Raw genomic sequence first — 13,289 nt, forward strand, 5'->3', positions numbered from 1 at the left:
TCCGGGTCAAATCCGGGCCTGGTCTGTTCTGGAGTGAGCTGATACCTGAGATGAGTCCCTCAGCAGGCAGTTCCACCTGACTGATGGCACACAACAGGTGAACAATGGGAGTGAATGAGAGTCCAAGTGAGGTCTCTCTATGTTTATAGCTACCGTGTTTTTTTTCCCTTCAATGGCTAACCCCCTCTCTTTTCATTCTCTCTTTCCTCCATCATCTCATACTGTAAATGTCTATCATTTTCTCTCTCTCCATCTTCCCACCATCCCTTTCTAGCTCTCCATCTCTCATTACCTTCATCTACCTTTTTAGCCTTGGTCCCTCTTTTGTATCAATCCGTGAAAATCTTTCTTTATCCTACCACACACACTCTCTCTCTCTTTTTTTTTCTCTCTCTCTCTCTCTCTATCTCTCTCTCTCTCTCTTTTTAGTTTAAAAGTCCATGGACATGGAGCGTGTGCCGGGGTCCACCACGCTGGTGCTGTTCCTCACGCTGCCATGGTTACGGATGCTGAGCGTGCCGCAGCCGCTGCCGATGCTGCCGGCGGTCCCCGCCACGCTTCCGCCGCGCACGTAGATCTCGCACGGGATCTCCTCCATCACGCGGTCCTCGATCACCTGCTCGGCCACGGCGGCGGCGGCGGCGCAGTCGTGAGTCTGTTTGGCGTAGCCGTAGCAGCTCTTCTTGTAGGTGCCCATGCTGCCGGTGCTGGAGCAGCTGTTGAAGGTCTTCATGGGCGGCGGCGGCTTGGAGAAGTCATTGTGGTAGGAGAGCTCCATGGAGCTGAGCGTGGTGCGGCTCTGCTTCATGCTCCCGCCGGCCGACGACGAGGCGGCGGACGCGGCGGACACCACGCCGGTGGCGGCCGCTGCGGCGGCGGCAGCTGCGTGCTGGCCGTGCTGGGCGCCGCAGTGGTGCTCGTGCACGCAGCGCGAGACGGTGGACGAGCGCCGCAGCTTGTGGTAGCTCTCCAGCTCGTCCGACAGCTCGGCCAGCTCGGACGAGAGCTCCTTGTCGCGCAGGGAGAAGAGCTCGTAGTGCGGCGGGTCGAAGACCTCCTGGAAGCCGGCCTTGTTAAAGACGACCGGCCGACGTGCCACCACCTTTTTGCGCGGCTGCTTCATCTGCACCAGAATGGAGATGATGAGCAGCACCAGCACCACGCCCGTGGAGATGCCGATCACCGTGCCGTGCGTCTTAGTGATCTGATGGAACAGGCCATTGGACTTCCTCTCTGTAGGAAAGAGCAGAGAGAGAGAGAGAGAGAGAGAGATGAACACTGATCTCAGTTTAGGGGAAAGATAAATGCACTGCCAGTTGAGATTATTAGAGGGGGGGAGAAGGGGATTAGGAAACTAGCCGCTGTGTGTTGTTGTGGAAAAGAGGACATGATCAGGTTGAAATGTAATGTGTAGTTTAATATGAATACAGAGGTAGTGTATTGAGTTTAGCTATGCAATGTAAAATGCGGCCCTACCCTGTTCAAAGTTCTGTTAAACGCTAACCTACATAATTCACTTGGGGTACTTAATAACAACAAAATAAATTTAAAAAAAGAAACACCACTAGGCAACAGGGAGGCATTTGAAAGCAAGTGAAAAATGATCTGATATGATATCATTCTCGAGGTGTTTAGTCATTTCACAAAAACACTGAACCCGAGCCAGTGTTGCTTGTAATAGCCCGTGGCTTTGCTGGCATTGCTATTCATTAGCTATTAGTGGTTGTGCTGCACACTGCCTGGGGCAAAGGCACCATTTTGTGCTCCCACTGAGGAGAGCTATCTCTGTAAATAACATCTATACCCCAAGTGCATTGGTGCCTGCAGGACCCTGTACCATGGTCTTGGGTATTAAGATCCCCGGAGCAGATTAGGTGAGAAACGTGGCTAAAAAAGGTAACAAGGTTCAAGCATAATTATTACCTCTGCTAAGGATCTTCTGCTGTGATCATTTGTTTGTGTGTCTGTTTGTCAGCAGGATTAGTAAAAAAACTACTGACCAATTTTCATGAAAATTTGTGAAGGGGTGCAGCATGAGCGAAGGAAGATGCCATTACATTAAAACAATATTGAACCAACTTGCGCAACACTACCTATGTACAAAGTGCAACACTACCTATGTAAGCTATGCCAGTTCATATGAATTCTCTGACACAATAAGCAAGGTGCAAAGACAATAAGCAAGGTTGTTCAGTGAGTAGGTCTATTGTGTAATATACTGTTGTAGGTCTACTTTTTTTTTTAGCTAGGTGGTCCTTGAGACTTTATTCTATTGGTTAAGTGGTCCTTGGTCTGAAAAAGTTTGAGAAACACTGCATTAAACCGAATCACGGGGGCTGATCCACAACAATTTGTCTGTTTAGTTGACATTGCAAGATTACTGGCTTCAGTGAAGCATAGTTTGACTAGTGTGAAACAGATAAGGCCAGTATTTTGTAAGGCTCTGGTGGGCAACGTAATCTGCCCTACCAAAGTGACTGAGAAAAACTGTAATCTATCACAGTTGCTTAGGTGCATTTCTCAGATCAGACTTGAAATTCTCAAAACTACTAATTCAACATCACCTTGTCACTTGTGCACATCTTAAAAGCAATTTCTCCTGGCTTCAAACAAACAGCGAATGCTTTCGCACATCCAAGCAACTGTGTGTGAACAATCGTCTGCTGTTTTTTACTGGTGTGGTAACAAACTACACTGCGCATAGGCTACAAACAGTAATATAAAACTATACAGTAAATATATCAAATATATCAGTCCTGTCTGATCTCCTACAATCTACAAAAGTGTAAAATGCCAAATACTAAAACCAGTACCATAACATGGCAAGTATTTATGACTATCTTGTTTAGAACAGTGACACAGAAAGTTCTCATTCTGATGGCACTGACATGATTCGCAGAAATATTTGTTTTTGAGACATAAACTACCGGTAAGCACTACTGAGCATGCAGTTACCTGCTTTTGCAGGTAATTAACAAATAGTTGACAAATAGAGAAATGCGCTTACTTTTGTACGAATGTTAATAATGATTCGAGAAATGCACCATCATGTCTGATAGAAATGGTAATGCGTTCGTCATATACAATAAGAGACACAGTTTTGTACACAGTTTTGTATACAGACACAGTTATCCCATCATTTTATGTAAGGGAAAATAAGTCCCGAAAGGGCGAACAGGTCTTTTTTCGTCCTGAAGAAAATGACTTACTGATAATGACTGGCAGACAATACATTATCCCACTTATTACTGTATAAGGCTACGTGCCAATACGTGAAGAAACTTCACACCATAATTATTATTTTGTTACCATTGTATGGCTTCTGCCGAGAAGGTAATAGTTCTCTGCACAAATTCCCATTGTTTAAGTGAGTACTTGCAGACTGCTATGAAAAACATGAATCAGAAGCACAAAACCTGTTCTCACGGACAGCAGTAATTCATTTCTAGCAACGGTCATTATTCAGAAATGTTGAACCTCTGACTGTTGGGAAGGTCCATTCAAGTCAATGGAACTTTCTGTAGCATTCTCAAGAGCCATATAATAAGAATGATTTAGCCTATACAATACAAAATCACAGTGGTCATACAAGACATGAGTGTTATTCAGAAATGTTGAACCTCTGACTGTTGGGAAGGTCAATTCAAGTCAATGGAACTTTCTGTAGCATTCTCAAGAGCCATATAATAAGAATGATTTAGCCTATACAATACAAAATCACAGTGGTCATACAAGACATGAGTGAAGGATGTTGTACATTGGAGTTGGATATATCTAATTGTATGGCACCAGCCATTGATCAGATGGTATGTTTGCATTCCTCTCTCTCTCTCTGCAGATGTGGGATGTTGGCATCACTGAAGTTCACTTACCCTTGCAGTGGTTCTCGTCCCAGGGATACACACAGTTCTGGACGCCGTTGCACACCAAGGAGTTGTTGATGCACATGTTGCTGTGGCAGAAGAAGGTGTTTCCAGAGCAGGGGGCTGCAAGACAGACAGACAGTTATCTTAAACAGACAGACAGATAGTCAGACAGTCAAAAAGACAGACACAGAGTCCAACAGTCAGACAGACAGTCAAACAGATAGTCAGGCAGTCAAACAGACTGACAGATAGTCGGACAGTCAGTCAGACAAACAGACTGACAGAAACAAAGGTGCAGACTGAGACTGTTCTGAGACTGTTAAGAGCTCAGGAAGGCATTTGGGGGAAAAACCCAGCAACAGTGGCTCAGTGGCCCAGGCGGAGCCTAAAGCACAGAGGCTCCCAAACACCATGAATCAGAGTGTCAGATCCACTCGGATGACCTGTGGATAAAACCACTCTCCTCTGCCTGCTGCACGGCTCACTGCAGCTCTGGGAGAGAGGTGTGAAGGAGGCATTGACTGTGTGTGTGTGTGTGTGTGTGTGCGTGTGTGTGTGTGTGTGTGTGTGTGTGTGCGTGTGTGTGTGCGTGTGTGTGTGTGTGTGTGTGTGTGCGTGTGTGTGCGTGTGTGTGCGTGTGTGTGTGTGTGTGTGTGTGTGCGTGTGCGTGTGGTGGAAAGCAGTCTGTCTAAGTGTGTGTATATGTGTGTTTAAGAAAGAAAGAGAGACACAGAGAAAGAGAGAGAGTTGTATGTGAGTGTGTGTCAGTGGTGGTAGTGGTGGTAGTGGTGGTAGTGGTGGGGGGGGGGGGGGTGTAAGGCGATTTGTGTGTGTGTCTGTGTGTTTGTGTGTGTATTTGGTACAGTATGTGTATGTGTGTGTGTGCGTGCATGTGTTTGAGTGTGTGTGTGTGTTTGACATGCTTGAGTGGTATAAATCAGCTCAGATGGGCAACACTGGGCACAGATGGCATGGCCACTGTGACAGCCTGGACAAAAACGGCCTCTTACAATTCCAGTCATGAGAGAGGGGAGAGGGAGAGAGATGGCAAGAGAAGGCAAGACAGGAGGAGGAGTAGATAGAGAGAAAGAGAGAGAGAGAGAGGTAGCATAAGGAAGATTAAGACAGGCAGGGCGAGGAAGATAGGGAGTAAGGGAACATTGGGAGATTCAGAACGACAGACAGAGAAGAGAGTGACAGATGAGGGAGGATGTGGGGAAGGACACAGACAGGAGTAGGGAGGAGGAGAGGAGGCAGAGGGGAGGGCCGAAGGAGGAGCAGGAAGAGGAGAAAGAAGGAGGGATGGTGAAGTGAGCTGATGGTGGAGAAGAGTGCAATGAAGATGGGAGGAAGTGGGGAGAGTTGAGGAAGGAAGAGAACAAAGGGGTGAAGAGAGAAGGGAAAGCAGGAAAGGCACAGACAGATGACACAGACACAGCAATGTAACACTGTGGATGTGTGGTCCTCTCTCTCTCTCTCTCTCTCTCCCTCTCTCTCTCTCTCCCTCTATCTTATTCTCTCTCTCTTCTGAGTTCATGAATTGATTGATACAGACCATTGGATTTTGTTTTGGTTTTGATTTCATGTGCGGTTAGGTATTTCTCCTTTTTCGTTTTGCCTGAGTTTTCAGACCTTTAGTGTGTTTCCTTCTGACCGGTAATACAAGGAACTCAAAGGTTAAGTCTTTCCATCATTCGCCTCTCTTTTTCTGCTGCGGAGAGAAAGTGAGGAGGAGAGATGAAGAGAAGGAGGGAGTGAGACTGGATTGGGAGTAGAGGGAAAGGAGAGGGGAGGAGAAAAGACAAGGAGAAATGGGGCGAGAAAAAGAGAGGAGGAAAGAGCGGAGAGGAGAGGAGAGAGGGAAGGCTTGAGCCTTCACATCCTCTTGGCCTCTGCGGGGCTAAAGTGTGTCTGACAGCAGGATGAAGGGGGTCATGTAGCAGCAGCCGTCTCCGAGGGTGACCCCCCCCCCCCCCGCTCCGCGCCAGTCTCCTGGTGTGTCACTCACTTCCAAACCCATTACGCGTCGCTCGCCTTCACCAGACACCCCGGTCTGCTGCCACCGGCACCGCCACCTCATGCAACACCCCACCCCCCCCCCACACCCCCCACCGAACGGCACGACGCCACTACCCACCCGGAGCTGCCGCCGGGGGCATTCCGCTTACCCACGATGCACTGCACGGCCTGTCAACCAAGCGCGCGGCGGGCCGATTGGAGCCGACAGCGGGAGCAGGCTTGTCTGGTTTGCCGCGCCATGAAGATGAATGTTTCCATTATGGCCTTTCATTTGGCTGTGAATCCGCCTGAGCCTGGACAAACGGATTACACCTCAAGTCCGACAACCCCACACACACGTCCGGTTCAAAAACAACACACACACACACATATACACACACACACACCCTGTCTTCAGTGTACCATCATCGTCACTGTGTATAAAGCATTTCTGTCCAACTCCGACTTGCGATGCACTGCACTGCTTCCATCCAACGGGCATATTCCACAGACAGAGCTTGCAGTACAAAACACATTGGTATTCAGCAAAGGTTTGCAGTGAACGAAGCAATTAATTTTCTTGAATTATTCAGCCATTTAATAAAAATATTACGGTGCTGTGGAGGAGACAACAGTTTGTTTCATGGCAATTTCTAGCAATTTACATACAACCTTTAAACAGCATCTGTCCTGAACTTGCCTTGCCGAATAAAGCATTAAATGTGTTTCATATCTAAATGACTTGCACTAAAAGAGAGAAAGCTACTTTAGCGTTGTTATGCATTGACACAAGATAAATCCCTGTTTTCCATTAGTAGTCCCTCATTACTATGGAAAAATATGACTTCGCAGTCTGCATAGTAAGAACTTTTATGTTCTTTGAGTAAGTCAGCAAAGGTGTGTAGGGGGGGGGAGTAATTGGCTTTTTTGATATCTCACCTTTGTAAGGGGAAGACTAATTAACTTCGTTCTTAAATTAGAGGCAGAATGTCACTCAGCGCAGAGCTGCTCACACTTTTAATTTATCGGTGACGATTTCTCTCCTTCTCATATCCAGTTGACCTTTTCGCACAATTCGACAAACCTGATTTGACTTACAAAGCCTTTAAATAATAGATTAAAAAGTGAAACAGAGAACAGGGAAAAACAAGAATATAAACGGTTTCATCTGTGAACTGGCCTACATCTGAGCGCTTCTGCGCAGAGTCCCCGTCTGAGGATTCACTCCAGCAATCAATTTTGTGCTAATAGGTGCAATGCCTGCTGAGCTCGCCTACTGCACATTAAGAGATGAAATACCAATGAGTCCTTAATAAACCTACTAGTGTGGACACTCACTCCAGCCCGGCTGGTTTGCCAGGGAGGGCATTCCTACTGGTATCAAAGACTCTGCCAGTTTACTAATGTGCCAATCTTTGCTAGTACAGTCGTACCAGTGCCAAAACCTATATCAGTGCACAGGCATAACGATAGCAATAATTCCATGAGATAGGTGAGGTCATCATTCATTGAAAATGATCATTGTACAGTATATCTCAAAATATTTATCTGCATGGATATTTCTCTACAGGGCTAGCACTCTTTTAACAGAGTTTGTCTCTTGATCTGGACTCTGTCAGCAGCACTGTTAGCAGACTGCATCAACAAACAATCTCCACAGCAAAAAAATCCCATCAGCAGCTCATGCATCACACACACATTCAAAGTATGGATTTCAACTTGTTCTATTTGTACTTCCAATCTATGTCAGCCACAGGCTAATAAAAAGGCCAGTAGTAAAAAGGGCAGACATTCAAGGAGGAGGTCTCCATAGGAGTGCAGCTTAAGCTGGAGAAGAGACAGAAGAGGAGGCAGATGGGGAGGAGAAGAAACATGAGGCCAAGGAGAATGATGGAGAGGGGATGAACAAGAATGAAACAAGGATAGAGAACAGGGGATAGACAAAGATATTGCAGGAGGAGAGCAAGGAAATAGAGGGAGCGTGGATGGAGAGGAAGATGAGGGGAGGAAGGGAAGAGAGAACATGATGAGGAAGAAAAGGAAGGGAACATAGAGAAGAAGGGCACAACTAGAGTAGAGACATACTAACAAGCACATGAGGATATGGATGTAGTGTAGGGTGAGAGGAGAGAAGGGACTGAGAGAGAGGGAGGGAGAGAGAGAGAGAGAGAGGGAGAGAAAGAGAGGGAGAGAGCGAGTGGAAGTTGGAAGCAGGGAGGTGAAACTCACGGTCGACGAAGGAGGTGAAGAGCATGCGGAAGCGGCTGAGGCGGCTGTTGCGGTCAGCCCACATGCGCACCACGCCCACGCCCGTGCCCAGCATCACGTCGTTGGCCACCGTGCTGCAGAACTTTGCCTTGAGGTTCTCAATGGCGCTGCTGCCGTCGTACACCGCCACAAAGTTCTTCTTGCACTCGTTGGAGTGCTCCATCTGGTACTCCAGGAACCGTAGATAAATCTGGAAGATTGAAGACGGCAGCGGGCCATTTACATTTCCTGTCTCAGCAAATTAGCCATTTACTGTGAATAGAACATCATATTACTGTTGTAGATTTCTGGAGAAAACCTCATTTACAGAGTGCCCTATTAAGTAGGTTTTAATCAGACTCTTAATCAGTCTACTTTTTTCAGAATTTTGAATGAGTAACTAGTAAAAGAACATACATATTAGCCAATCCTTCCCAGAGGCAGTATAGGAATATTATTAACCATCTTTCACAACAGTAAATCCTAGTGCAACAACTAGAGCCATTGTTGCTGAATAACACAGAGTATCTACAGATTATGACAAGACAGATTCATGGCTTAGGCATATTGCAGGTGTAAAATAATGGAATTGGAATTTGCAATGCAATAGGGTTCCCACTGCAGTGCAATCAGTCCCTATGCAAGCCTAACAAGTTCAGCTGCAGGTTTTTCTCGCTGTACCTGTTTAATTCTGCTGTCGCTAACAACACCACATCTCTCTCTTTTCTAAAAATAAAAGCTGCACCTCTCATGGGGGGCTATTTTAAGCCACGCGCCAGGAAACATGCTGAATTTGAAGAGTGGGTGACATGCGGCGCGTATAGGACTGCCGCAGGAGGCTGTGTGTGTGACAGTGTGTGTGTGTGTGTGTGTGTGTGTGTGTGTGTGTAATCCCTTAGACTACAGTGTATGGCTCGCTGGGCCCACTACCCTCCCAACTTGTGCTGATTCAGCTGTTCAGCGGGTTGGCCGTCTCTGCTTCACTGCCCTAATACCTGCTGCTGTTGCACCACACCGTACCGGCCACAGCTAATTTCAGCCTCAAAGTTTCCTCAGTACACACACACACACCACACGCACACACACACACACACACACACACACACACACACACACACACACACACACACACACACACACACACACAGTTAGTAAGTGTGTGTGCATTAATGTGTGTGAATCTGAGAGATGGGAGAGATGGAGAAAGACAGACATGGTGACAGACAGAGTGATGGAGAGAAAGAGAGGGATGAAGCGAGAGATAGGAAGAAAGCTGGAGAGAGATGGGGCAAAGAGAGTAAGTGCTCGGGCAAAAAAAGATCAGGAGGGGGGAGGACAGAGAGAGAGTGTGTGAAAGACAAAAAGATGTGTGAAAGAGAGTGTGATGGATATGAAAGACAGACAAACAGAAATGTGGCAAATGGGGAAGGAAAGGAGAGAGAGAAAGAGAAAAAGAGAAAGAGAAAGAAAGAGAGAGAGAGCGAGAGAGAGAGAGAGAGAGAGAAAGAGAGAGAGAATGAGGGCTGTGAGGCCAGAGGCCTGTGGATGCTGTCAGCTCTTAAAGGTGTCTCCAAACGCAGCTCTTTAAGAGGCCTGCATGAGAGCCCAGCATGACTGGCCATCTGAGGCTGGATATGCCTGCAGGTGAGAAGGTGGGAGCAGACGGCAGTCTCACCTTCGACTGGGGTGCGGCGCGGATGGTCCAGATGCAATCCAGATCCTCGTCCGTTTTAATCTTATCCTCATCCACCTGGCTGGAACGCACCACCCCGTCAGAGCCTCCGACCTCAAACTGGCAATCTAGAAAAGCAGGCGCGAGGGAGAGAGTGGTTTATGAGAAAGATTCAGTGGCAAACATTTCATAAAATATAGAACTTGTATGTTTATGTGTGTGTGTAGTATTAAAGAAAGAATACACATGTGTATGAAAACACCAGGTAGGTGACTGAGACAGAATGAAAAGTCAATATTGGCCACTAAAAGAAGCAACAAAAGTAAAATGAAAAAGGCTCTGAAGATTGCAAGATGAACATGAAACGAGGTAGAGACTTAAAAAAAATAATACACCGGAAAAATGATGGAGAGACATAGATAAAAGGAATGGCAGATAGCCCCAGCGAGAGCAGAAAGAGAGAGAGAGAGAGAGAGAGAAAGAGAGAGAGAGAGATAGATGAGGGGAGTGTGTGAAAGATAGATGGAAGTCACCCGTAGAGAACAGAGGACTCTGCAAATATGAGCGGACAGGGCGGTAAAATATTGAGAAGGCTCACCTGGAATGGGATTCAGCAGTCCGCCCACGTGCAAATGGAAATCTGGGTCTGCAATGATAATTCAGGCGGAGCATTAGTCACAATCCACACAAGGCGGGGGCCGGGGGGAACGCGAGCGAGACAGGCGATAAAATCCCATTAAAGGAGCGTTGGATATGGCGGCAGATTCACGCCGAAGATCGTCTGTTTGATCTGCCAGGGCTCGTTTAGCGTTTAGCGTCGGGCGACCTTTCTAAGCAGAGATGATATCTACAGCAAAAACAATGTGACTTCGGCAACAGACCTTGGTTTAGTGAGGTACAATTTAATTTAACAGCCTTCACTATGAAAAGTAACATGGTGGATATATCCAGACAGATTTCCTCCATCTGTCATAAGTTACCACATCCAAAAATGTTAATTTAGACATCAAAGAGTTTTCCCCTTTTTTGCTTGAATATATTGGATGATTCAATCATTTATTTTACAAAATCAAATTCAGACAAGCATTTACATCAGCAACCCCATAGCGTACATTATTTAGAGATCTGAATACTACATTAATGTCTGTTGCTGCAAGGAAGCCAGTCTCATACAGTATACATTCACACACAGAATGTGCTATTTGTGCGGCCTAGAAGCTATCTTCCAATGTTGCCTACCGGTATTTTATCTAGTCCCAAAACAAATTAGATGCTATATGAAACCCCTATGGGCTCTTCATTGGACATCTGAGTGTGACCTGTTCTAAAAGTTCCTCTGAGTGTGGACTGCCCTGACAGTTCATCTGAGTGTGACCTGTTTTAAACGTTCCTCGGAGTGTGGTCTGTTCTAAGGGTATCTTTGAGCATGGTCTGTTCTAAGGGTATCTCTGAGTGTGGTCTATTTTGTATGGTCCACTCTACTAGGACAGCATAAAGTGACTAGTGTCATTTTGTGGGTGCAGATTAGCAATTTTACTAGATCCAGTTTCAAAGAAAAAAATCCTTATGAGAGACTGAATGGGGTTTTGAAAACTTCCAAAGTTAAATAACTGCTTGGGAGACCCCACATTCACTTCTGTTAAATCAAACACATATATTTTGATGAAGGTGGACTAAATGTTACATGTCAACAACTTTAGAATCAGATGCATCAAAGCAAACATACAAAGATGTCTCTGGTGGGGTTTTCAGTTTTGTAGTCCTGAAGTACGTATTGAATATATTACATCTTTGGTCTACCTGATAGAGGGAATACGTAAGTGAATGTGTTTGATATAAGCTGGTATTGACCATTTATAAGATAAAACAGCGTAAACAAATAAAAAAAAAAACCCTGAGGTTATCGGTGCAAAGTAGTGCATATTTCATCCATCTTACCTTCTAGCATGGTAACACACATGACTGAGTGTGTATGGTAGTGGGGCTACTAGAGGGTAACTTCATTAGGGGTAGGCGTGGCCTACTGTTTAGCGCTTTGGACTTGTAACCGGAGGGTTGCCGGTTCGAACCCCGACCAGTAGGAACGGCTGAAGTGCCCTTGAGCAAGGCACCTAACCCCTTACTGCTCCCCGAGCGCCACTGTTGTTGCAGGCAGCTCACTGCGCCGGCATTAGTGTGTGCTTCACCTCACTGTGTGCTGAGTGTATTTCACTGAGTCATGCATATGCGGACTAATAGCAGTCTCGTCTGTGTCCTTATACGCGGACTAGTAGCAGTGTTGCCTGTGGACTAGTAGCAGTGTTGCCTGCATCCTGCATACGCGGACTAGTAGCAGTCTTGCCTGTGTTCTCATACGCGGACTAGTAGCAGTCGTATATACTTAGCTCACCTGCGATGAAGGTGTATTGGACGCGGAACCCTAGGCCTTCGAGTTCCTCGTCACTGGTGAACTTGATCCACATGAAACGTCCAGTAGAGGTGACTACGCCTGGGCTCTTGGGGCCGCAGAAGCGGTCGATGAGTGGGGAGAAGCCAAAGGGGCCGTCCCGCACCTCTATATGGTCGAAGCGGCATTCAAACGATGGCTCGATGTAGTAGGTCTTATCGAAGGTCAGCTGGATTCTCTGGCGAGGGAGCGCTGAGAGAGACAGAGAAAATAGAGAGAACACACCTTTATTAAAACAATATCGGGTACTTAAATAAAACCATCCGCAATTGTTACAGCCTCAAAACCCTACAAACCACAATTCAGCAGAGAGAGAGAGAGAGAGAGAGACAGAGAGGAGAGAGAGAGAGATAGAGAGTAGAGAGAAAAAGAGAGAGGAAAGAGAGAGAGAATTGAAATGGAGAGGATAACATGACTTTTTTATCGAATTAGAGACATAGGATCTTTATTCTGACACAGATGTCTTAACATGATAAGTCCTTTACACCACACACATCAACTCGAATTTGTGCAAAAAATCTGTGCGCAAGGGTTGACCATAAAAAAAAATGGACAGAAGAGTATTAGAGAGAAGGCCAAAAGGTAAATATAAAACAAAACACCAAAGAAAATATAAAAGAGGATATGGAATGGAATGGGATAAGAATAGAGGGGGAAAGCAATGAGAGTTATTTGTGGACACAGCTGGACTAAGCACTCATATTGCTACTCTACTTAAAACAATTCAGTTGTTCCATCACAGACATGTGGAGTATTCGCTTAGCCAAAGGAGAAACACAGTCCAGCCAAAACAAACACACACACATACACAGACACACACACACACAGACACACACACAGACACACACAAACTCATAAACACATATACACATGCACGCATGCGCACACCCACCCACCCACACACACACACACACACACACACACACACACACACACATAAAATACTGCTTAAGTCCCCACTCTTTCTCCCACTGAGGGAATTATATTCTACACAGGCACATCCTTCAGAGCCCCGTGGGGATGCGCTAGCCCCTCTCTGAGAGGCTCCAACAGCCGCCGG

The 13,289-nt window shown here is 46.2% G+C and overlaps 1 protein-coding gene across 2 annotated transcripts in view; it reads right to left on the reverse strand.

The window, feature by feature from the left end:
• Window positions 1-392: 392 nt before the first annotated feature.
• Window positions 393-13,289, reverse strand: part of LOC121681981 (neuropilin and tolloid-like protein 2) — a 20,690-nt gene continuing 7,793 nt past the window's right edge. For both annotated transcript variants that reach the window (XM_042061951.1, XM_042061950.1), the window contains 6 exons: window positions 12,173-12,421; window positions 10,382-10,429; window positions 9,787-9,911; window positions 8,094-8,322; window positions 3,873-3,986; window positions 393-1,233 (listed from right to left, as the gene is read on the reverse strand). In XM_042061951.1, the coding sequence (XP_041917885.1) occupies window positions 431-1,233; window positions 3,873-3,986; window positions 8,094-8,322; window positions 9,787-9,911; window positions 10,382-10,429; window positions 12,173-12,421 (1,568 nt within the window). In that variant the 3' untranslated portion in view covers window positions 393-430. The remainder of the gene's footprint in view (window positions 1,234-3,872; window positions 3,987-8,093; window positions 8,323-9,786; window positions 9,912-10,381; window positions 10,430-12,172; window positions 12,422-13,289) is intronic.

Source organism: Alosa sapidissima, chromosome 14 (genome assembly GCF_018492685.1).
Source record: "Alosa sapidissima isolate fAloSap1 chromosome 14, fAloSap1.pri, whole genome shotgun sequence".
NCBI lineage: Eukaryota > Metazoa > Chordata > Actinopteri > Clupeiformes > Clupeidae > Alosa > Alosa sapidissima.